General features: G+C 33.2%; 1 protein-coding gene across 1 annotated transcript; it reads right to left on the reverse strand.

The window, feature by feature from the left end:
• Nucleotides 1-4,108: 4,108 nt before the first annotated feature.
• LOC149773771 (BTB/POZ domain-containing protein KCTD7-like) lies at nt 4,109-21,396 on the reverse strand. The gene is made up of 2 exons (XM_089946024.1): nt 20,933-21,396; nt 4,109-14,325 (listed from the first exon to the last, which is right to left on the reverse strand). The coding sequence occupies exons 1-2, from the start codon at nt 21,107-21,109 to the stop codon at nt 13,591-13,593; spliced, it is 912 nt and encodes a 303-aa protein (XP_089802150.1). The 5' UTR covers nt 21,110-21,396; the 3' UTR covers nt 4,109-13,590.
• Between the last annotated feature and the right edge of the window lie 4,853 nt (nt 21,397-26,249).

Raw genomic sequence — 26,249 nt, forward strand, 5'->3', positions numbered from 1 at the left:
CAATGAGTGGGACAGATACAACTAAATTAATTGCATGTTTAACTTGACTATCTCTTTCAATATACACTTTTAGGGTGTTTATAAGATATAGTTGTTTTTGTTTACGCCTCCCAGGAGTAGTTATGATGTAATTTAAATCATTTACATTCCTGTCAACTGTGTAGGGACAATAATACTTGGCCTGAAGAGAATTTTGTGGTATGTACAAGAGAGCCAGTGCTCTATCACCAAGCTGAAAGCTCATTTTCTTTGAGTTTTTATCATATCTTGACTTCATTTTTGGGTCGAGTTTAGTGCAGATTTGCTCTTGCGCCATCACAAGCCTTTAACAACTTATATTTAAAATCAGAAACATAATCAAGAAGATTAATTTCAGAATCATCATTATATAAAATTTCTCTTTCAATAACTGCAATGGTCTTCGCACAGTGTGTCCAAAAACCAGTTCAAATGGACTTAAACTACAAATTCTTGAACTGACTCCCTAACAGCAAGCAATAGTAAATGAATGCCTTCATACGAATCTTTACCCGTATCATATTTGGCAAAGTCTGATGGTATCTTTCTAATGCCCATTGGCTCTCAGAGTGATAGGCAGAATATTTGAATTGTTGGATGCATAATTCATACATAACTTGCTGAAAAATTCCAGACATGAAATTGGAGTCTTGATTAGACTGGACAGATTTGGAAATGCCAAATTGAGTTTTAAAAAATATCTCAAAAGTTTGACCACTGTTATTGATTTTATATTCCTTAAGGGAATTGCCTCTTGAAACCTTGTTGACACATACATAATGGTCAATAGGTATTAGCTACCTGACTTGGTCCTAGGTAAGGGATCAATACAATCTACCATAAGTCTACTAAATGGTTCGTCAAAGGCATGAATAGGTTGTCGATGTGCCTTGGGCATTTTCTGATTTGGTATCTTCCGACCATTTAACAGGTATGACAAGATCTACAGTATTTACCCACATCACTTTTGATTTTTGGCCATTAGAAATGTGTATTATCTTGTGATTAGTTTCAATGAACCCTAAATGACCAGCCAGTGGAGTTTCATAGGCCAGGCTAAGTATTTCCTGCCTGTAAGGTTTGGGAACTACAATTGTATAGTCCACTGACCATTCGTCATCAGCAGGTACCTCGGGGGGTGGGTGTCTCCATTTTCTCATATGAATTCCATTTTTAATGAAATAACAGACAGGAACTTCAGTAGCTTCAGTTTCACTAATGTCCTTCTCAGATAAACAGAAGATATCAGGATCTTTTTCCTGTTCAGCAACAAGCAAGTGCCATTTATCACCCTGATTAGAATACAGACAATGAGTCGTTAGAAGAGGAACAATCTGATCAATACCTTCTGATTGATCCAAACATGGAGTGAAAGTGACCTCATCAAAATCCTGACCAATAATGTGTCAGCTAAAAAAATACTTTACTTATCAACATCATTCTCAAGAGCTTTCTTTGCCATAGCTCTGGTAAATGCACAAACTGGGATTAATCAGGGAATTCTATTTCAATCTGACCGACTTTCTGATCCAAGCAAGGCTTGTCAGTTACATGTGGATTAACCACAACCTTGTCCCCAGCTAGGTCACTGCCTAGTAATAAATGAATGCTCTCAACGGGTAAAACAGAGAATGTTCTGACTCTCACGAATCCTGAGACGAAGTCTGATGGCAAATTTACACAATGGAGAGGACATTAACAAAACCGCACTCTACTGCCTGAATAAGAATACTCTCATTAAAAGAAGACTTCTCAGAAAAAGGCAAAATAACTGACAAGAAAAAAGACTCTGAGAAGCTCCTGTGTCCCTTAAAATGTTAATAGGGATAGGATTGGCTGAATCACCCATGAGTGATAGAGAACCCTTCGATATGTATGGTTCATAATTCTCCATAATAAAATCAGACTGGGGTTTATTACACCCAACAAATGTATTGCTTTCAATACATGACCGTGACCATGACCTCAGAAATAAGAGCATTTGGAATAGGTCTGTCTTGATTCTGATGCCTATTTTTCAATTTGCAGCAATCAGAAATAATGAGTCTATTTCTCTTGCAATAAATACATATAGGAAGAGAAAAGGATATTGAATCAATCTTAACATCAGAAACTTGAATTTCAAACGTTGTGCCACTTTGAATTTTAGAAGGGCTTGTATTAGACTGAAATAGTTTGCTGCGAGAATACTGCTCAGTAGAAGTTTCATTTACAAATGAAACTTTATGAGTTAAAGAATACTCATCAGCTGGACAAGCAGCATTTTCCAAGGTTTCAATCTGATACTCGTCATGATAAGTCGTAATGTCACTATGGACACATTTTTTGAAACCTTCTGGTAATACAAGTTGAGACTTTTATAATCTCGTTCAACTTTCTTGGCTAAGCACCATCTATCAAACAACTTATCTTTTTCTCCAGCAAATTCGACATGAGTTTATCCAGCTTCTTTTCTATAGTTCTGAATTTTTGCCGAACAGATTCAGAGACTAACTCATAACCCTTACCCATTTGGTGAACTGATAGTGAATTGTAAATATAAATAGCCCACACATTGTAATAACCGAGTTCAATATTCCCTTGGCCATTTCAAATTTTCATCAACCTTTTTCAAAACGAGTAAAGCAATTGTCTAGGGGGCGCTAATCTAATATTATTTGCAAGATCAAAACTTAACTATGGATTTGAAGTATGAATGTAATTTTCAATTGACAGTTACATTTCCTTCATTCTACATTGATATTTCCTCTCTTTCTTCCGCTTGTAAATGCACTTGTTCTTTTTGTAACTGCATTTGTATTTCTTCCTCTTTTATTCCACTTGTAAATGCATTTGTTTTTATTTCTCTCTTTTCTGTCTCTCTTCTTTCTCATATTGTAACTGCATTTAATTTTCTTGTAACTGCACTTGCATCTCTCCCTCTTTCCTCTTTCTGAAGTTCCAGCATTCCAAACTCCAATTCCATCATGTATTTAAATTATAATTCCTTCATTTTTATGATGTCAGTGTCTGATACAGACTTACGGGTCGAAACCAAAGCACTTTTATCCAAAATATTCTTTTCTACCAAATACTGAATCAAAATATTTCTTATTTCTTGTTTCGTTAAGGAAGCCTTTACCTCAGAATTATCGTATTTTCTGGCAAGTTGAATCAATTAATATTTTTTGAAAAGATCTAATTGTTCATGTGTAGGATTTGAAAGAAAGATTTCTAATTTTGATGAAATTTTAAAAAAAAAAAGCTTGCCGATTTCACTCAGATTTAAAAAGTTACTCAAATTTTAAGAAACAAAGTTTTCTGAAATATTCTATCCAAAATTCAATATAATCCAGGATTTAACTATCCAATTCTTATGTCACGTGTTTAGGCTCGAATAAAAAGTAACACAAGAAAAAGTGAAAACAACAAGCTTTGAAAAATAAAATAATTTATTTCGATGGAAAATTTCTGTTAAACTGAAGGAAAAAAAATAGAAACTTACGGTTTTAAGAATCAAATCCTAAAATAATCCAAGAATAAAATTTTAGAAGTCCTAATAATAAAATGTTCTAATGATTTCAAGTTCGAGTCCCAACGAAAAATCCAAGATGGAAGACGATGACGTATGATGTAACCTGTAGTATTGAAGTCTACAGTTCCTTGTAGAAAAAAGAAATGTCACTGCAGTTTTAGAAATCTGAATAAATTTGTATAAGAGCTGTCTTTGTTCAAGAATCTCATATGAGCACACATATTTTCCAGGAAAAAATTAATCCTTTTAAATCCAAGTAGTTTGAAATACCTCTAAATGACACAACACCTTGCAGTTTAAAGAAAAAAGCCCAACTGTCTTTACTTCTCTAATATTATGGTTTAAAACTGGAATTTTACACCCCAAATAAGGGTCACGTAGTCATGTTTAAATAAAAAAAATCATGTAGCCCCTGTATGTCATTGATAAGACCCAATCATTTCACTCCAAGAATAAAAGTTGTTTACTTCACTAAATAATATTTACAAGTCTAGGGTCATGTATTCAATTCAGCCTCGATCTCACTCTTATAAGCCCCACAATAAAAATAAATAAAAAAGAACTTGTTGACATGGCTGTTGCTAAAATTTTAATCAAAGTTAAGATCCAGATCAACAACTGGTGTTTACTAAAATGAACAGTCAAGATCAAACTGTTTTCTTGAAAAAGTATCATCTGCAGTGAATAAATTTACATTACAATAGCATGTAATGAAAAATTTAAAAACATTAAAGCTGACAAACAGACGATTAAATTGAAATAAATATATCTTAAATCAGATATAATAAAATCAAATATACATAATACATATATACACAGTATAAAATTTATACCAAAAAATTCTTTGGAATAAGCCTTACATTGTAAATCTATATCTCATCACCAATTCCAAAACCTCACAAATATATATGCTAACAATATAAGCTGCATGAAAGTGTGAATTGCAGCTCAACTCTTATGTCAATATTGTATCATTCTTAAAGAATATCAGAAAATCTAACTTTATAGTAAAATTATGAAGTATAATAACCTCTTGAACGAATCACAAAAGTCACTTAACTATAAATTTACCTTTTATGACAAAAATGATTCGTCCCAATTGATTTTTAAAGCAAATGTTAATTTTCTTTTTCAAATATTACCTTGCAAGAGAAATATAGAAGAAAAAAATAACTGACACTTTTTCGTCTATAAAATTATAAATCGTGTATCAAATTAAATGAAAGAAAAGAATGCCTTCTCTGATTAGTTTGATCAGATTAGATTTGATTAGAAAGGTTTTTTTAAAAAAAATAGAATTTTCCTTAAAACGGAAAGATAATAACAACATATTGCGAATTTCAAAATGTTAATCTTTGATAATATTCTGTCAGAAATATAAATTTCCATATAGGAAAAAAGTGAACAATATAAAAGTCAATAACACCGGTAAGCACATCTGTGCAACTGATAATGATATTTTCCTCAAATTCATTTTAACATACAAATCTTTAAATCAAAACCTTTAAAAAAAACAATTTCCATCAAATACCACATAAAGTGAGGATATTTAAGTAAACAATATGCATGTATTAAAGCAGACAAGAAATAATACTGAATCTGTTACATAACTGTCAGAGCATGCTTGCAACTGAATGCAATATCTTCAAAATTATTTGTGACTGTTTTTTGTTTGTTTGTTTACTTTTCAGTTTGTTTGATGATATAGAATTCAGTATAAAAACGTAAGCATTAAATTTAAGTTCAATAATTTAAAATAAACATAATAGTTTCACTAGATCTTAAGACATGAATTAATATATCAAACATAATGTTAAACTGTATTGTTTTTAATTTTCAAAAATCTTAGCAAACATATAAACATGGATAAATCTTAATGAAGCAAGCCTTTAAATAAAAACATTTAGGGTTGCTCCATTAAAACATACATGGGAAACAGATAAGGGTACTCACCCATAGATGCAATTTAGAATTTTACCAGTCATTTTAGCATGAACTTTATGTAATCAAAGTATCCTGGCATATAGTTTCTAAAAGCTGCCTTCTCTGGGTAACATGTTTAAATCAAACAGCCCTTACCTATTTCAACATTTTAAAATCAGGTTTCTTTATGTCAGAAAATACAAATACAAGCACAGATATGCATGTAAATGTGTTGGATATATATGTGAAATTATTTAAGGGACAATTGAAAACTAAACATGCATTTGTTGTAAAACTTTTTCAACATCTTTCAAGCAAACAAAAAGATTGCAGTGTGCAATTCAAATCAAGAGGAAAATAAAGCATAGCAAATTTAACTGAGCCAGAACAATACATGTAATAAGTAACAGAACCTATCATTCAATATTCCTTTGTTTTTAAAAACACTAATGCTTTTGAATCGCAAGTATTTCTTTGAAAACTAAAAAGAAATTTAGAACAGCATATCTCTAAATTAAAAATTTATAATTCTACAATGCTAAGCTATATTAAATCAATCTTATTATTACAAAATTTGCCTTGTCACCAAATCTAAGAAATTCAAATATTAAATAAAAATAGCAATGGTGTTAATATAGTAAATGCTAAAATGCCAACAAAAACAACACAACCTAACTCTCAGAACCTAATGAAGAAAAAAAGCTTTTTGTACAATGAAATCTCATTAAGCTGGAATCTAATTATCCAAATGTTTCTGAACCTGAATCATAATCAATAAATCACTGGAATCCACATTTAAACTCATAAATATTATATTACCAAAAAAGAATATGGTTTTGCATTGTACAACATCATAAGAGACCAATTTGTGGTTTATGGGAAATACGTTAAGAAAATTAGATGAAAGTCATTACAAACTGGATTTTTAGAATGACTAACCTTGATAACAGCAAAGTAACATCTTTAAGGATGTAATTTTGAAAAATGCTGGGAGCTACCTTCATATTCAGGGCTGGATAAAATTATATTTCCAAATTAATGAGATTTTTTTAAAATTGCTTATCTTTATCAAAATCCATATGAAATTCAGAGATAGTAATAAATAAATGTAAATGCTAATTAATTATTAAACTGAAGGACACAATGGTTTTCATGTCCAGATAAAATTATCTATTGTGAATCAAACTAATGTAAACACCTTTAGTTAAACAGAACTAACCAATAAATATTTGCATTAATTCAATGCCCTGCTTCTTTGTCTAGATTAAAAGATAATCCACCTATTTATCTAGATACATAAAAACCTCACTGAAATGATTATTAAACACAGTAAATCTTGTGAGGTTAAAACCATGATATAAAGAGCACTTACAATGCAAAAGCTGTTCTCATCACTTTATAATATACATGCAGGGGAGAGTTATCTCCCTTTTTCTATGTCATGAGCTCTTCAATTAAAGATGCACTCTCTCATAAAATGTTTTTGATGAATAAGATGTAATACAAGATCTATTGCTTAGATTGATTTAACTTTCAAAGCAACATGCATGGTAGGATGTACTAAGAAAACTACAATGTTATGCCTGGAGAGACAAATGTGTCCAGGATGTATATATTTATGACGGGTTTGATCTAGGAGAATATGTGCAGTTTCTTTGGTACTACCAGTATATTAAATGTGGTGCTTATAAATATATACAATTTAAATGTTGTATAAACTGAAATCCCTATTGAGCCAGGATGCAGAAAGCATACAACATGGATCAATTTTGTAGAAACTGAAATCCCTATTTTGCCAGGATGCAGAAAGCATACAACATGGATACATTTTGTAAAAACTGAAATCTCTACTAAGCCAGGGTGCAGAAAGCATACAACATAGATAAATTTTGTAGCAACTGAAATCCCTATTGAGCCAGGATGCAGAAAGCATAAAACATGGATAAATTTTGTTGAAACTGAAAGTCTTTTATATCAGCTGTACATTTGTCAATGGACCAGAGTCATCTATAATAACTGAAAGGCATCTATGCAAGAATTCCTTTATTAAATTTACTTAATTCTTTTGAGTGCTTTATAAGAAGTAATTTGAATGTGTTCTATTTTTAGTTATGGATGTCAAAACTGACAGCAGATTGGTATCAATCATACAAACTTTAAAAAGCCTTCATGTCATAGTGCTTTATATTATTATATTATTATTCTTTGGTAAAATTCCACTTAATCATATTTGGAACAAAAAGTCATTTATACATACAGTATATATATACATATATATATATATATATATATATATATATAAACGGTAACCATATTTCAGGGTAGATCAATATATTTTTAAAGCTAGGATGCTCTACAAACTATTCTTCAAATCTGTAAAACTGGTTTTCATTTTATACATTTAAAAAAAGATAATTAAGAGTGGTACAGTCAATGGTTGCTACAAGAGGCCATACAACAGGCTCACTTGACATTATGATCAGATGAATTAGACATATCTTTTCTAATAATACATATTCTTCACAAACATCAATGTCATAAAAAATAAAAATAATAATGAACATCAATTTCTTCTAATTATTCCTATGTTACAAGATTAATACAGAGAAAATAAAAGTATACTACAATGGATATAACTTTCCATTTCTACTTGAAATAGATGTCATATATTGGTATACAGCAGAACCTGTCTTGAAAGACCACCTCTTCTGCCAAAAAATATTGGTCTTTCAAGACAGGTGGTCTCTCATTACAGGTAATAACACTATATAATCAATAAATCCATGCATGGAGATCCTGGTCTCTCAAAACAGGTGGTCTCTCATAGCAGAGGTCTCTCAAGACAGGTTTTACTGTAATATGAAATGAGAAAAAAATGCCATCATTGAGGATTGTACCCTAGTCTTTTGCATCACACATAAAAATTAAATCAACCTTAAGTAAACTGGCTCCTTCTGTGCCCTGGCCACCTCGGTATACCCTTGACTAAATACATTATTCAGATGCTGATTTGACCTCTGTTATACTGCTGACTATCTCTATAAAGGAGTCCATATTTTTGGTCCCATAGGTGTTCAGCTTGAGGAAGATTATCTGTACCACAAGACTAAAGGTAGGGATCTTTTAGTTCTCTGGTATGATCACCTGACACTGAGGCAGAAGAACTGGGTTCAATAATAAATGGTAGATGAGCTTTCATTCTTTCCTATTATATAACTGACTTTCACTGAGGCAGATTATTACGAAGAGTTTGATAAACAGTGATACAAATTTTGCCCACACCCTAAATAATTTTCCTTAAACTGAAATTACAGTCATGCCTGTCCCAACAGTCACTGTGATATATCAGTCACCCTGTTGCAATACCATTGTCATTCCTCCCCTTCACTTTGACAATTTTACTATAATTTATCCCATTTTGCTAGACCGGAGGAAATACAATATTTACTATACTTTTCCATAAAATCTGGCAAAGTTTTGAATTGTGCATTAATAACAATAAAAAGATAAAGCTTCTTTTAATTCCCTATTTATCAAAGGCATCTCATATAAGCCATCTCTTTTGAATTTTAGCAAGCTGTGCAACTAATTAATCCAGATGTTGTTGTGAAGTCTGAACACCTATTCCCAGGTCTAACTTAACATTTGCCAAAGAGTATATCAGTCCTCTGTTTCAATCATATGTAAACTATGAATGAGTCTATCAGTAGTGAGATTAATGTTTTATCACAGTGTGCAATGCAACAATCATTGATTTCAAACTGTCAAGGAGTCATTTAGTTATGAAATTAGTAGTTTCTTATGTTGTGCAATCATCAATTTCAAACTGTCAAATAGTCAATTAGTAATGAAATTAGTATTTTCTCATGGTGTTCAGCACAAAGATCATAGCTTTCATTCTGTCATTAGGTCAATTAGTAGTGAAATCAGTGTTTTCTCATTGTGTGCAATACAAAGATCATGTTTTTTTTAAAGCATTATTTAATTTACAACATGGATTAAAATGAGGTGATACAGATATCTTCTGTGGAAAGTAAATTCAGGAAAGAACAACATATACATGCATTCTATGATTTTGATGAATAGTGCAGTAAATTAAATTTGTTTATAATAATAATAATTATAACAATAATAATAATAACAATAGTAAGACTTATTATACTGATATTAAGCAATCTGTATTCAAATAGCTTATCTGAAAGGTGAACCTGCATATAGAGGTAACATTTGTAAAAAGGCCAGCTGCCTTTTTCCCCTGGGTTGCCACTACTGACAGGCTTGACTGTACCTCTCATATTTATAAAAATTGGGGTAGACAAGAAAAACAAAAATGTTACATTCATTTCTTAATGTTTCATCTAGGATTAATCATTGTTGTTATTGTCTGCCACTAATTATGTCTATACTCTAAATTTTTATATGCCCTACTGTTTCAAAACTCTCAATTTCATACACCATCAATACAGAATAATACTAACAAATTTACAGTCCATTAAATTTTTGGCACAGAAAACTTTTTATTTCAAAAACATGTAAATTATCGGTATCTATGAAAATCATATTTTTTCCCCAATAATTATTTGTATGACCCCAAATTTACATAAAGTCAATAATATAATACAATTATATACAAAACAATAAATCGGAGTTCAAATTAAACATGATATAGCTTGAGAAGGAACTAATTATTCAACAATGTATTGCATCATTGATCATGTAGTTTTCATTATACATATTTGTACACAAATACTGGATTGGGTTCATATAGTTTTGTGAGCTGAAATGTTCATTAAAGCATGAGGCAAATAGCATGATCTTCCCAAAGGCTGTGCATTCACTTTCTTTCCTTGATATTCTTGCAAATGTCTGAACTAGCAAACCATAGATAACTCTAATAATTATTTAGGCATAATCAATCAAGCAAATGATTATCTTCAAAACAAATTACTGCAATTTCTTTTTTTTTAAAAAGGAAAAGGATTCAATTGGCATGATATTCTGACATCAAGCATTGAAACAATTGATGCCAAGCTGACTGTTAATTACACTTAAAGTACTAATCATGATATGAGAAAAATTAAATTAATGAAAATCCTTATTCATATTTCTCATTAAGGGCTTTAGCATATCCTTGACTCTCTTATACTAGACTCTTATACACTCTGAATTTGTCATTGTTGAGTGTAACTATATGCATGGTGTGCAAAAGTTACTGTGTCCTGAACAGCAGAAAATGGCTGTTTCCACAGATAAGAAAACTGCAAAAGACAATACAATTCTCATTTAGTATTATTTAAAAGCTGTGAAATTAAAAATGCTGAAAAATGTAATATTATTTGCAGACAAAAATATATTCTTCATGATTGAGTGCTGTTGATAATTATACACATTCAAACTTCTTCAATAAACAAGAAAAAGGTAATGGCATTTGTGATTGCTATTTGTCTTCTAAATTACCCCACCTTTCAACCTGGAAGAGCCATTATGCCCCCACTTTTTTCATTTCTGGAATGAACAACATTTCAAATGGCACATATCCAGAAGATGACTACAAGCTACTTGTGGTTGGCCTTGTTTGCTTAGTAGACAGATCTCTGCCATATAATCTCAACTTTTTGTAATAGGTTAAGGGTACATGGGCACAATAATGTACAGCAATTTAATTGAAATTTAAAAGAATGCCAATTTCAGCAGTTCTAGAAAGAGAACAGAAATTTTATTCAGATTTTGTGGTGGAAGTTTAACAATGTTACACTATTATTGTTTGTCTAATAACAAGTAAACTTTTGCACAGCTGTTGAAAGATGTTATGTACATACATCTGTCATTTGTTGAAGGAGCCATTGTGGTGGCTCAGAGGTTAGTGTGCCTAGCTGCATCTGAAAGGATGCAGATTTTAATCCTACCATTAGACAAACCCAGGTAAGCCTCCATAGTGTGTCTTTAGGCAAAGCACTTTACTTCAACTGCCTCGGTAGGAAATAAACTACTTGTATTGCTGCACCATAAAACACCACAACCAAACCAAAGTCTGAAACGTATGTGTTGCATATAGTCCAGAAATAACCAGAATAGAAATGTATGTAACATGTATTTATCCAGAAATAGCATTAAAATAAATGTATGTGATACATATATGTCCAGAAATAACCAGAACATAAATTTATGTTTATTTTTTGGAACTATCTAAACCTTGAGACTTGAAGTAATTAAAATGATGACACAGATTTGTAAAAATTAATGTGAAGTGCATGTGTGCGTCCATAAAGTGTATGGTATGTACATGATTATAAGTGAAATACTGTGAATTCATTTTAATGCGTATACATTTTCATGGTGTGGAAAAATATAAGTCTTCAGTATTTATTAGGGCATAACCGACTTTTGATCCGGAAATCAGATTCCACCGGATAGTATGAACTTCCGATTAATCGGAGTCGGACAAGGCAGGAATGACCGATTCGGATAATAAAAATAATAAAGTTGAATTTCTATAGCACCGTGTCTAACACTGTGTGTCATTCGATAGTGCGTTAATAAAGTTAAATAAGAAGTCAGAAAAGTCCAATATGGTCAACACAATGGGGTGAAACGATAATATTTGAGTTAGACCGAAAGATTTAAATTTATTAAAATATATAATACAGTCCTACCCGTTTATGTCAACATCCTCAATAATGAAGGCATAATATTGAATACATTGACACATGCTAATGAGGTATTAAAAGAAAATGATTCCGCAAGAGGCCAACTTCATAGGACCAAACAAAAGCCTGTTTTATTTTTATTTGACCGCGACATTAAAGCATGGCGGCAAGATCAACTAATTGCTGAATAAAGTACAGGATGGAACTGGCCGCTTGCCGACATAAATGATTAAGGCGGGAAAATAAAAGCCTGGCGGCAAGATCAACTAATTGTTGAACAAAGAATGGGTCGGAACTGGCAAAAAAATAAAAAATTTCATGGATTCTTTGTGGCTTTGAACTTCGTTGCATTTTGCTATAGTCCTGCCATATCCTTCCCCTTGTGACATCGGTGTGATATGCAAAACGTATGTAACACGGTTTAAAAAGTTAATTTGAAAAACCTTTTAATTTAGCATTTCCGATTAATTGAATTGTATCCGGAATCAGAAAAATTTCATGCCCAAAATCCGGAATCGGAAATCAGTAGAAAAATGCTAATCGGTTATGCCCTAGTATTTATATTTAAAATATGACTATGGGGATCTAAATGCTCATCTCAGACGGATCTATCCATGTCTGGTTTTTAACTACACAGTTTGTGGCAACAACTGAATCTACATAAAGAATTCTGTGTTTGCAAAACATGTATCCCAGTGCTTTTGCTTGTTTTGACCTTCACTTGAAAGTTTCAGCCATTTATGAAGGTCACTGAGGGTACGGACTACCCTGGGTATGTGCATACTTTTTTGTGCCAGTAAATATGTACTCAGTTAAAAGATCGTGACAGCTTTGACACCGATGCTAAATCCCTTTTGCATAAGGTGAACACAAGGGCCAATGTCACCTACAAAGGTCTTTCTTCAAGCCAAGTGAGTGTATGTATGATAATTGGCTGGTGATATCAATTGGCATATTCTACACTGTAATGATGCTCAAGGTTGCCCCAAAAGGTGTACTGTGTTAAAGGTGTGGCCACATTATAACCATGTACTTTATACACAGCATTATCATTACATAATACAACTGAATGCATAACCATATCTGCTTTATAAAAGGGGCCATGATAACGGAAGTTTCTAACACATAAGAACCAATTTCGTTTCCAGGTTATGACCCAGAGGTTAGTTCCCTGGGGGATAGGGATGAACCTTGGTGTCAATATCAACTGCATGAATAAATTTGTCTTTCCATTCCCATATGTGTGTGTATGGTTATAGGTGAGAAGCTCAATAGCTTCTGTACTGTTAAAACCTTGGAGCTAATTACTGTGGACTGGAGACAGAGCTTGCCCAACACAGCACATGATTATATGCATGCTCAATCATACATACTTTTCTTGTACAAACAGACTGGACTATGAAATAAGTATCAAAAAATAAATTCACAGTATGCAAACTTTCAACTTCTTATGTTGATCCTTTGGTCAAAGACATTAGTAAATCAGCACTAAAACACTATCTGAAGTCTATAAACAAATTTTAGGCAGCTCTGTCCATGGTAATATCTACATTTCTTCTTTGGTTCATGTGGACGCAACACAAAACCCTCCTCAGTTAAGTCATTTTCCAAGCAACGCATAAACATCTCTTCATCAGCTGGTGCAGTCCATGGGCCAAATATCACATGTGCTCCCTCTATCACACATCCATGATTTGGATTAAAACTATGTACCTTGGGTACAAAATCCTCTTTGAATACATGAATGATGACTTCCCCTACATGAATGATGACTTCACCTATTTTTGCAAATGTTGCATTCTCCATGGCTGCTTTAATTACTTGATTCTTTGTCTCTGCATAATTTGGAAACTGTAATTTGTTTGCCTCTTTAACAATATGAGAGACAATAGGTGGCGAAAATTTTAATTTTTCAACAAGATCATATATCCCATAATACCCTGCCTCTTTATACACAGCAGCAGTCACCTCTTTGGGTGGAAGTGTTCCATTTCTCAAATATTCCAAAATAAAGCCAAATAATCCACCGTTACTGTCCAGAAAGTAATTTCCCTCTGCATCCTTGTCCACCTTATATCTTCCACTGAAAAGCGCAGCAAGCATAGAGTCTGGAAATTTCCTGAGGGTCGACAGCCTTGTTATATACTTTATACCTCCAACATTGAGTGGGATCACAGAAGGAAAGTCATCACTGGATTTCCCATATGGATTTTCCTTGTAAAGCTGCAAAAAACAAGAAAACATAAAATAAAATTCAAGCATAAGTGAAATATGATGGCAGCTAATCAATGACATTGTATTTTGCTTTACCACATTTAGAATAGCACAGTACCACTCCCTTTCTCTTGCACACTATGCTGCCACTTTCAAGTATGGCACCGGTTTCTTTCTTTCCTTACTCAGCACCATGCTACCCCTCTGCCAACTTTTAGTGCCCCTCCAACTGTTCCTCTCTGGTTTACTGCTTCTGCATCCATTTCATTGGTGCATTTGTACCAAGACCTCTTGTTGAACACTAATTAACCCTCAGGTAAATATTTTAAATTAACCTACTGATGAAAGAAATTTCATACGGTGCTTTCGTAGAAGAAAAGCACCCATGGCAATGCCACCAACACAAGATAACTGTGTATTGAAACTTACCTGGCCACAGAATCTTTACTATTCATGCGCTAGAATTACTTCACTGTCAAAACTAAGGACAAACAAAATGCGACTTAACAGCTATATTATTGCATTTGAAAAGAACTGTTAATGGACAAGTAAATACAGAGCCTAACCTTCAATAAAATGAATCTTTGTTCACAATAAAAAAAAAAAAGAAATACTGCCTATTGCCATTAATAATTGAACATTTCCTTAATATCACATCATATATTATTGATGACAACTGTTATTTTTGTTAAGATGTTTACTTTGTGTTGGTAACTAGCCTTACATTAGATTTCTTATAATGCATTACTGATACACATATTTACCATGGTTACAAAACAAAAGGAAAGTTAGATTTGTGAGAACTTTACAAGCCAACATCTCCTGTGAAGATATTGTATAGCTCTTTCCTCAGGTATAAGAAAGAAACATAATTATCATGGAATAACCTTGGTATTATTTAACATTACAATATTCACATGTAAAGATAGTTACTTAGTGTCAGGTACTCTAAATATTATAATCAGCTTAGATCTTTAGATGAAGAAGATTATATATACATGTTTAAATATATTTGTGTGTGCATTTTTCTCTAACACTCTCTCCATATTATATATATATATATATATATATATATATATATATATATACACATGAAACACGTTTATGGCTTGTATATATGAGTGCATGCTCATGTTTGTAACATAAAGATTACAACACTGAATCATGAGTAATTAAAAGCTGTATTGATAATAAAACATCAACATTTAAATATTTCAATGTAATATAAAGTGTAATGTATATTATTAACTTCATTTGTCTTATAAATTTGATTTGCATGTGGTCTATTAATTTACTTTCTGTTTCAATAATGTATTTTCTTCTTTCTTTTTCTCATTTTTTTCTCTGGATTTCTTTATATTTGCTCCACTTAATTTTTTTCTTCTAAATAACTTCAGCACATGTGATGGCTTTTCTGGCCTGTTATGAGATTCGAATGTGATTGCAGGTGAGAGCAGTTGAAAGAAAAGTTTCATAAATTGCCTCATACCAGCTGGCAGCTGGTAATTCTGCTGCTCCTGGTTCATTTGTTGTGGCTACTGTATCTACAGCCTCCAAAATATTTAGAAGAAACTGGGGATCATCTTCTGACAGGTCCTGCAATGTTTCCTGTCATATATTTAGGGTTAACGGTGTTAATGGCTGTTCAAGTAAATTATGAACTGCAGTGGCTGCTTGCATTATCAGGATTTGATAACTCATCCTCAAGTTGTATGAATTCAAAATCACATAAGCTGTGATTAATTGTCCTAGATATACCATAGATGTCAATTTGCAATTATTAATTGTCGTTCATGATCTTAGGATAACTTGTGTTGGAACAAAGGTATTTTTGTCTTCAGAAAGTGGGACATTAGCTGGATGGCAAAATTGCAATAGCTGCACTCGCATTAAATAAATAGACTCTGAATGCTGCTTGAACCAGAGATGTTTGAAGAGTGAAGCTAGATTCCCAAGCTTTAGCAAAGAGTATTGGAAAGGTCAATTTATTTATTACATTCAAAGGATGTGCTCTCAGAAATTCTGAGTACACACTGTTGCAAGCTTTACTGAATGGTCCAGATATAGACCTGTCTAGAGGTTGAAGGTAATAGCTGATATGAGAGAGAAAGCTGACCATGTGAATGTCTTCCTGTGGGGGCACACTCTAACAAGCCAATTGTCTTGTGGGAGCTGTGACCATCCATTAAAAGCAACTGGGGTCTCTGTGGACTACTTTTTGAGAAAAATGTTCTGTCCAGTGCACAACTAATTTGTCATCCATTCAAATTTTTGCTTGTAAAACACAACAAATGGTAGCAGAGATTTCGGCAGCAATGAAGTTTCAATGCATTTCTTTTAACATGTAACATAAGGAGGTTACAACAACTGCCATAATTGTGGGACTGAATTGGCTATTGCTTGCCAACAATACTTTTGTCCCTTTCTTTAAAAATATGTTTACAGGACAATGAATAAGTTTCTTCCCATTTTTGTCACAATTCCAAATTGACTCTAATATGTTGTGAATATTCAAAATGTTGATAATTTCTGTGACCTTGAAATACATGAATACAGTTGTCGGATTAAATATTCTAGCTCTTGCAGCCCCTAATGTCTCAAACTATTTTGGATGCAAAACCATTCTTTTGAAAGGAGTTTAAACTTCATCCTTTGAAACAATTCCCCAGTCTTTGGAAAGAGCTGTTTTTGTGACACCCTTGTTTCCCTTTGAGCAGCTAATGTCACTGTATTTATGATGCCTTTATCTGTGTCTGCTTGCAGGATTAGTTGACTTGCAGGTGTAAAAATGAACACAGCCCTTCCACTGATCCTATCCCCAGCTGTGGACTTTGAGATATTGAAATAATGAAATCAGATGTGACCTGTTAAATAGACACTACACAATATGTCACAGCTTCTAATGCATGTTTTTCTTTTCCTACTTTTATATTTTCCTCTAATAACATGGTTGCAATATCTTGACATAACTGAAAATAATATTTATCTGCTATAGATGAATAATAAATGTTTACTATTTATATAAAATTTCATATTTATTTGAAATTAATAGCTTATATACATATCTTTAATGTGTGGTCTCATGTTTTTTTAGTGTGAAAAATTATAAGATTTTCTTTGTAATCTCCTTTACTTATTTTTTTATACATACATGTATTCTGATATTTTCTGTTTATTAGTTCCAGAAGAAAAATCTATATTTGCTTGTACCTCTTCATATTTATATATATTTGTTTCTTTTCTGTTATCTATTTTCACTGATATTTTTAATGAATGCTATATTTTCTCTTTCTCTTCTTATTTGTTTTGGCTATTTAGCAGATCCTTCCATTAGTGACCAATAATATCCTTATTCAATTAATTGCAGTTTAGGATGAAACGGACAAGCAAAATATTACTTTTTGTCTTCATATATGTCCATTATCTTCGTTAAATAATGTATGAAATTATATCTATTTCATTTAAGTCAGAAATAGTTGTAAATAGGAAACAGCAGGATTGTCTTACTTGACAGAGATTTCATCCTTGCTCTTGTATGATTTCAAATGTATTTGTCATTGGTTTCAGGAAGTTGATTGGTGTGGTAAACTCTAATAATGCACACACAAGTATCTTTCAAATGCAAAATCACATTGGACAAAGGCAAGAAATACTTATTCATGAAACAGAAAGATTTACAACATTTATTGCATTCATCTTTTAATCAAACTTGTTTGAATTCATATGCAGGTCAAAATGTTCCAGGACTGACCATGTGAAAAGTCAATGTAAACAACCAAATCCAGCTGCAGTCAGGACCTGTGCATATTCAGAGTAAATAGAAGTTTTTGTACAAGAAAACAAGATGATGTCTAGCCCTGTTTTTCAGACAGAAGCCAAATGCCAATTTTAGTAAGATTGCTTTGGTTCATGTATTTTTCATTCCTTGTCTCAATATAACATACACAAACATCACTGTAAATGCGTAGCAATGCTCATGCAAGGGGGGATCACTTAAAGCAGTTTTTAGAAAATAAAATAGACCTGGGTTCAAAAATAGGTCTATTTTTGCACCATATCTTGTAATCACATGATAACCTCTTACATGGAATTCTGGTTTTCTTTGTAAAGCAAAAGTCCCAGATCTTGCATTTCTGGCCTTATTATAATTTTAGCACACATTTTAAGGTGAATAAGAACATATAGTTAGTGATGTCATTCTTAAGGCTAAAACAAAAGTATACTTCAAAATTATGTCAATGTTTAAGCTAAAATAGGCAAACCATATAGCTATTTCATAACTTTCCAGTGAACCAGATACATAATTCTAATAGGTCTGATTGCCAACTTGAGAGGTATAAACTTCTGGGCTGGTCCTCTGGTGACTGTTAATGAAAGCATATACACTACTAAGTACAAATTATTGTTAGGTATTGTCCTGACTTTTAATTTACTACTCAGTCTTTACTGTACAAGAACATGTGCAACTGAAACAAGGAATTCTAACAAACATTTACACTTTCTGGTTCTCCTGAATTATGTTTTTAATTTTGGAGTAAATCAATGCAAGGTGATTTCTAATGCACAATTGGGGATGATTTACCCCCAAAAAACCCTAGATTAAATATTAAAAAAAGGGATGCATGTTTTCACTGGTTTTTTTATTCATTTGAAGAAATGTAAGAATATTACAACATTTACTTAGTTTAAGGAACTATAAAAAATGTTTAGCTCCTTACATTTTGCAAATTCCTCTTTGTTGATGAGAAAACTGCTTATTTCCAAAGGTAGGAAATTGTGAATACATAGTGTTTTTTATTGCAATTTTTAATCAGCTCCTGGCATACTATCACAGGGTTTGTGTGATAATATAAAAATATGCAATAATGAGACCCTGGTAAATAAAAAATTTTAAGACGACTCCATTAAAATGTAATGCAAAAATATCTTGATCATAGCAGTAGTAAGTCATATAGGTCATGCATACATTCAACACTGATTATTTCAGTAATGAGTGTAGTTTTTAAGAATTTGATTTTACATACCATTTAAATGGCAATTATTCATTTTATTCGGACCCTAATACATCCTTATTCATTTGGTAGGTCATTATTTACATGCATAGTACTCAAACAATCCAATAGCCCAACGCCCGTGGCCCCTCTCACTTCAGATCAGGCCCATAATGCATTCTAAATGAAATTGCAACCTTAACCTTGTAAGGACTAGGGCTGTCAAAAATCACGAAAAACAAACCCGGGTACCCGTTGCAAAATTTAACGGTTACCTGGGTACCCGTTAGCACATGAATGACATGTACAACCGTAGACCAACTAATTGTTATCCCCATTTCTTTAATATTTTATATGGCAATAGAGGCTAACCGTGTAATGCACTACTCGGTCTGATGCGTCCGCACCGATGTAGCTGCGAATGATCTGACCGCACGCTATTAATTAATAAATTTATTTAGAATGACCTTTGTACACAGATGGTAGGTATAATCCAACTTTTAATGATCACTGTGATCAGCCGCGTTAAATCCTTTAGAACACTCACCTTTTTTTAAAGTATAAGTCCTTGTTAGAACAGACCATGTTTATTCATCGGCTTTTGACCGCAGATTTGAATTACCCACGCATGCGTGTAAAGCAGCTTTACCACATGTCAAGAGTAATGCGTTAAAACTGTCTTTGTGTGTGTGTGTGTGTGTGTGTGTGTGTGTGTGTGTACGAAGATTTCAAGGTGTCTAGGTGATAATTGTTCATAATATAAATTGTGGGATTTCTTCGACATGTGTGCTCGGAAATCAAAGGTATCCATCTGGATTTCATTAAAAGAGCACGCAATGTACCGATCATTTAGCACCCACAATCAATAGTTATCATCTACAAAGAGGTTTATTACCTGTAGAACAATGCTATGTTTTAACCTTGGTATATAACGCCTCGGGGATAACGGTTTGTCCTGTTGCACAATGCCAATGAATTTTATTAATCCAAACAGACTCTCTGATGTATTGTTTATTTATATTAAGCAGGGATCTGGTTTCTAATTAAAGCCATAGCTGTCACACCTGTTTGAAGTGGTTGGCGAGTGTGGCGATTTTTTTTTACGGGTACCCGCGTTTGCGTTTCAATACCTGGGTTTTTCAATACGGAAGGGTACCCGGGTACCCTAGTACCCGTTGACAGCCCTAGTAAGGACATGTATGACACAAGCAGTATATGACATATACTCATCAAACATCAGACAATACACTGAATATATTTCATAATCAAAGCCGATTCTGGTATATCAAGTTCGACTGGAGTTTTCTATATGATGATAAACGTAAATTAATGCACTTTACAAAAATATGATGTTCATTCTTTTTCATTGTAAACTTATAAAAAAAAATTGTAGACATTTGGGAGGATATTGTGCTGTACGATATTTGCGTCCTTACTGGCTACAGCTTTACATATGTAAACAACTGCTAGACGGCGCGAGTCCAAAATTAATCGGGAAATCCTATTTGCCGCGATAATATAAAGCCCTCGATAATACAGCGTTAGACTATACAACAACGTTTCTCCATGAGAACAACCTAAAGGTGTGATTTAGTACACAACAGAGGAAACATCCAAAGTATTACCTGTAAGGAGCAAACACTAGTGCCATCATCTGCTTTTGTTAACTGTCTGGTAATGTCTGGTTCCTGGAAAGATGGTCGTGATCGAGGAACGGGCCTAATTGGTTTGATGTCAATGACGCTTTCCGTGAAGTCTTCCACCGATTCAATGGAATCGTCGTCTGTAAATTTGTCCGACATTGCTTCTTGACAAAAAGGTTTTTTTTCTCTTTGTTTGTTATGTGTGAACTATTCAACTAAGTTTTACTTTGATCAATAAAGACACATTACTCCTTAAAGACAAATCAAATGTTTCACCTGTTGTCAATGCAAACGATGGAACTCGGAAATGAACACCTATTGATCTAGATCTTTAAAATCGATAGATTAAAAGTAATAAAATACTATGCGTTCTACTGATTTGGATCCCAATTGGAATATCTTCGGATTTTTCCGTTATGTTGAGCAAAAGGCTACAGATGTAAGGTGGCGCTCACCAGATAATATGTACTTCTGAGAGAGTGACGTATGTAAGGTGAAGTAGTTCGCATTTAAAACATGCACAGTGGAGAGAATGTTTGCATACCTCTATGCTACATTAATGTAATGTGGATGATATTTCTTTTGGATATTGTACTTTTGGAAATTTTACATGATTTAAGCACACTGCTAACTAAAATGACTGATCCCTTGTGTTAAAAAATCAGTCTGAATTAGTATAAAGTACACTATACATAGCAGCTATTAAAATAGGGAAAATGAATTTTGCCAGACTAGACAATACCAGCTTCTGAAAGTGCAATGAATGAATTACCAAATATATAAAATGTAAAAAAAGTTATCGGCTCTTTTTAATACAATTGACCTCTGAAGTTCAGGAAGTGAAAATGACCAAGTAGAGCTAGCACTTTTTTGAAAGATGCACATTTGAAGTAAGGCCAAGCTGTATACTCTATAACCATAGTACACCCATCAATCATACACCAAAATAAAGGGAATTAAAGGTTCTTTGCATTATACCTAAGATATACAAGGTCTTTTTTAAATAGCCAGTATAACCAGTGAGGAAAGCCGGGGACATTCTTTTTCTTTAAAATCCTAACTATGCAAAATGCGAACCTGTGTAGCGCCACCTAAGAGGTATAATAAGACCAAGAACACAATTAATCTTATTACATATTCACTTCATTTGTTTCTTAGTACTGAACTTTCTACTGTGTGACAATCAATACAAATCATATGTTAACCTAAATTACTTTGAAATATGGCTTCACGGTGAAGTTTTTGTCGTAGATTCACTAGCTTTGTTTTAGAGGCTAGACTGTAAACAAACCAGCATGCAGTGGAACACAGATCTCACTTCCGGATCATCATCAATACCGTATTACTCACTGTACACTGTCGTCGAAACACACACAGACAACCACGCCATAATCTCATATTCAAAGAATAAACAATTGCCTTTAAATCCATACCAAGAATGCATACATCTAACTCTTGTATCACCACCAAAAGGACACAGGAAGAAGAAAGAAAAAAAATGCTCTAAGTATAGACTGGGACTACAGTCGTGGAGAGACGGAAAGAACAAAGGGTCACAATTGGAACATTATCGGTCACTGCTTTCTTAAAATATGGAGCACACTCCGTCAAAGCGAATAATCAAACCCATCAATGATGTGTATTCCTGCAACTATTTAACGAAGCAGAAGTCAAATGGGCAACCAAACTAATGTTTCATTCCAATTCATTCGGAAGAAAAATAAGAACTGTCTAATATTTGGGTGTAGTTGCAATAACATTATTATCATTTGCGTTTCATATTTCATGACGTATTCGATTGTATATGGTTCTTGTATTTAAATTAGCAACTTGATGTGGAACATTTTATACGGAGAGTTGTCTTTGAAAACGGAACTGTTCATTTAAAGTAATTTTGTTCTTTGCATGGTTATTCTCAAAGTAAATTAAAACGGATCTAAGCAAGAAATATATATTTGTCCGAATAAAAGAGCCAGTTAAACTCGATACATACCAGTATAAGATCTACTCGAAATGTTTGGCTAGTGAAAGGGTTAGCAAATTTTAAGATCTATAAAATTATTATTCCAAGATTGTGTATGCATGCCATTAGACGGGACCATTTATGGATAAGTGTATAATAAGTCTCGAAATAATAGTTCCCACCAGCCTCTTAACTTCAAGTAAGGTTTATTTGGGGTTGAGTTATATATATATATATATATATATATATATATATATATATATATATATATATATATATATATATATATTACCGGTTCAAGCCCGACTCGTAGAATAATAATATTTTTTTCTCAGAAATTGAGAAAACTTTGATGTTCGAATTGGTCGTTCTGATGATGTAAGTTTGATGTCCATTACAAGTATGAGGCATGCTGAAATCTTTGAGACGTGCCTGACAGCCTCAGGACCTTCTTACCCATCGTTTGCCACGTTAGGGGCTTATCTGGAGTTGTATTCAAACCATTTTAATTATAATAGATTTTATCCTGCAATTGGCATCATGCTTATTATCTCAAAGATACAAATTCACAAGCACAACATAATCGGAGATGTTTCCTTTTATATTATACAAGTACTACGGTATATATTAAAATGGTATTAAAAAATCAACAGATTGAAGCCTATAGTATTTGTAAAGGATTGATGGGCGTATCTGATGCTGGAATCATACCAATGGTGTGTTGCAGAAAGATAAAATCACATTTTCGCTTAAGTGCTTCATACAGATTTCCCAAATATGTATGATTTTTTCAAATACATAATCGGAACATCTTAATAAATTAATAGAACTAAGCAAGCATGCCGCCGAATAAAATGAAAGGGTGAAACGGTATTATTTGAAATTAGGCAAACTTAAATTTAGTTTTAACATATTGATCTCCCAGTGGGCGAGATTTGATGAACCCATGTGCAAGTCTAAAGACGCAAATTCCATTGCAGTGATATACAAAGAATCCAAAACGTTTTGAGTTATTGGATTTGACGCAGCAGTGACAATATGATGGCTATAGCAGTACTCAGTGATGGATCAGTTGGTCTGATCTGGACCAAGAACGGCTTAAGGCACATCCCCCCACACACAACAAAAAATGTATTGATTTGATTGTTACTGATGTTACAGACTGCATGCCTGTATATTTACAAGCCTCTAGTACAGTATCGCATCATATCATAAACGAAGATTTGATATGGTCTTTTGCCCACTTAAATAACAATGCATGCGTCTGCAAAGTCCACTGACATTGGGATGCAATCGCTGAAAATGTGTATGCCCTATAAAATATAAACTATGTGACAGAATAAGCCATTACGAATACTGCAGACATCATGTACTAGAGCAACTTGATGTTTTCGGTCATCGACCAGGTCTTAAAGATGATATCATAAATAAGTCGCGTAAGCAGTTTTGTCTGTCATGCGGATTTGCTTGCGAATATTTTCGCGCATGCAGGGAACGACATTGATTGTATATACACTCGACCCCGTCAAGGAAACTGAAACAGAAGACGAAGACATAATAGCCAGGATTGATGCGGTTGCTGTTTGTAACCACTGTAACGTAATTATATATATATATATATATATATATATATATATATATATATATATATATATATATATATATATAAGCAACAATAGTACAGACATTTCTAGATTAGATAATGATTTCCTTAAATAAAACCGTGCCTCAGTTAAGGCAGCTCGCTTTAGAGCTTGGGATACCAATACCATACAGTTTGTTTCATAATTCATATATGGTAGGTGATGAAGAAGAACCGCTCAATATTGCATATACTATGGCAGTGTATTGTTCAGATGTGTTGTGATGTGATTTGGATTTTTAACGTAGCTTTAAGTTTTTCAGTCACATCACTACGATGTCTGTAGTGTGACATTTTATAGTGATGTCTAGCACTGGGGCATCATGCCGCAGACAAGTAGCATGATGTCCCATCCAGCCACATTATATGGACTCAAGACCGACCAGACCTAACACTAACCTCTTGATGCTGAGCGCCAGGCGAGGCAGCTGCTAGTACCATTTTTGAAAGTCTTTGGTATGACTTGGCCGGGGATCGAACCCACGACCTCCAGCATCCGAGGCGGACGCTCTAACCACTAGGCCACCAGAGCGGTATTCAGATGCTAGATGGATTATACGTTGTTTACATAAGAAGAAATTAATGGAACATATATGTATGACATAATACTGTTACAATTTAAATTTGGACAAAAGAAAATTTCTTATTTACATATTTTCACATAATATGATTCTTCCCTATTCACAAGAAACTCCTTACCTGAGTAGGATTTGAAGCTCTGGCACAAAAACATGTGAGGAACTGAAAACCTAAATCCCCAAAGCCAATACAACAACTAGTTTAGCTAACTTGTAAAATCACCATTAAAGAAGAATCACCTATTAAATAAGAACAATTATCTATGATCGTAATAGTAGTATTAAATGTACTGTTTCCAGATTTTACATGATCAAAATATGACAAATGTTTCTTCTGTGTGTAAGAGGCTTTCCGAAAATAGCGTAAAGAAAACCAAAAGCAAAGAAGGAAGGAACAAAATTGCCCTGAGTACTTGGAGATGTTATTAATACTTCAATAAATCCAGTCCATTAAAGGATGATTATTAAATGTAAAAGTAGTTCTATTTTGCATGTACCGGCGTGTATGCTCAGTAATGACAGATGCAAGTTTGAGTTATCTTTAAGACATTGCTGACAGATAAATGGTCATAACTGGATTGCAGTGATGTTAAACCGTTTAGTTACACAATAAAAAAATATAAGAGATCTCACTTGGCTAGATCACGTTTCCTTGATAAATACCAGTCCCATTCAATGAAATGAAATGCATAAAGCGGATGTATCACCCACCCACCACTTTACAGGTGTGTTCCTTTAGGTCTCCACACCAAACCGTTTTGACCTAACATAACATATCCGTGAGATGAATTGCCCTTGAAATAATTAAATACTAAGTTACTAAAGTAGTGATCAAAAGTGAAAGGATCAAGGTAATAGTTGACTACAAGAGGAAAATGATTTAATAATGATACTGCTAATATTGTTACCAACTTATCAATTATAGTCCCAAAACTTGACAGAGTGGTTGAGTCCTGAATAATTCCTAGGACATTTATTTTGTTTTTGTTTGTCATTCAGGTGTTTGAAAGATAAATAAAACAAACGTTGAGAAGACTTGTTTTGCACGATTCGGTCAATCACCCAATTTCCTTAACTCCAGATGTAGATGAAGCAAAATGGGGACGAATCATTGTC

The sequence above is a fragment of the Sinohyriopsis cumingii genome, unplaced genomic scaffold (genome assembly GCF_028554795.1).
Source record: "Sinohyriopsis cumingii isolate HCF-2022 unplaced genomic scaffold, ASM2855479v2 utg000576l, whole genome shotgun sequence".
In the NCBI taxonomy this organism is placed as follows: Eukaryota; Metazoa; Mollusca; class Bivalvia; order Unionida; family Unionidae; genus Sinohyriopsis; species Sinohyriopsis cumingii.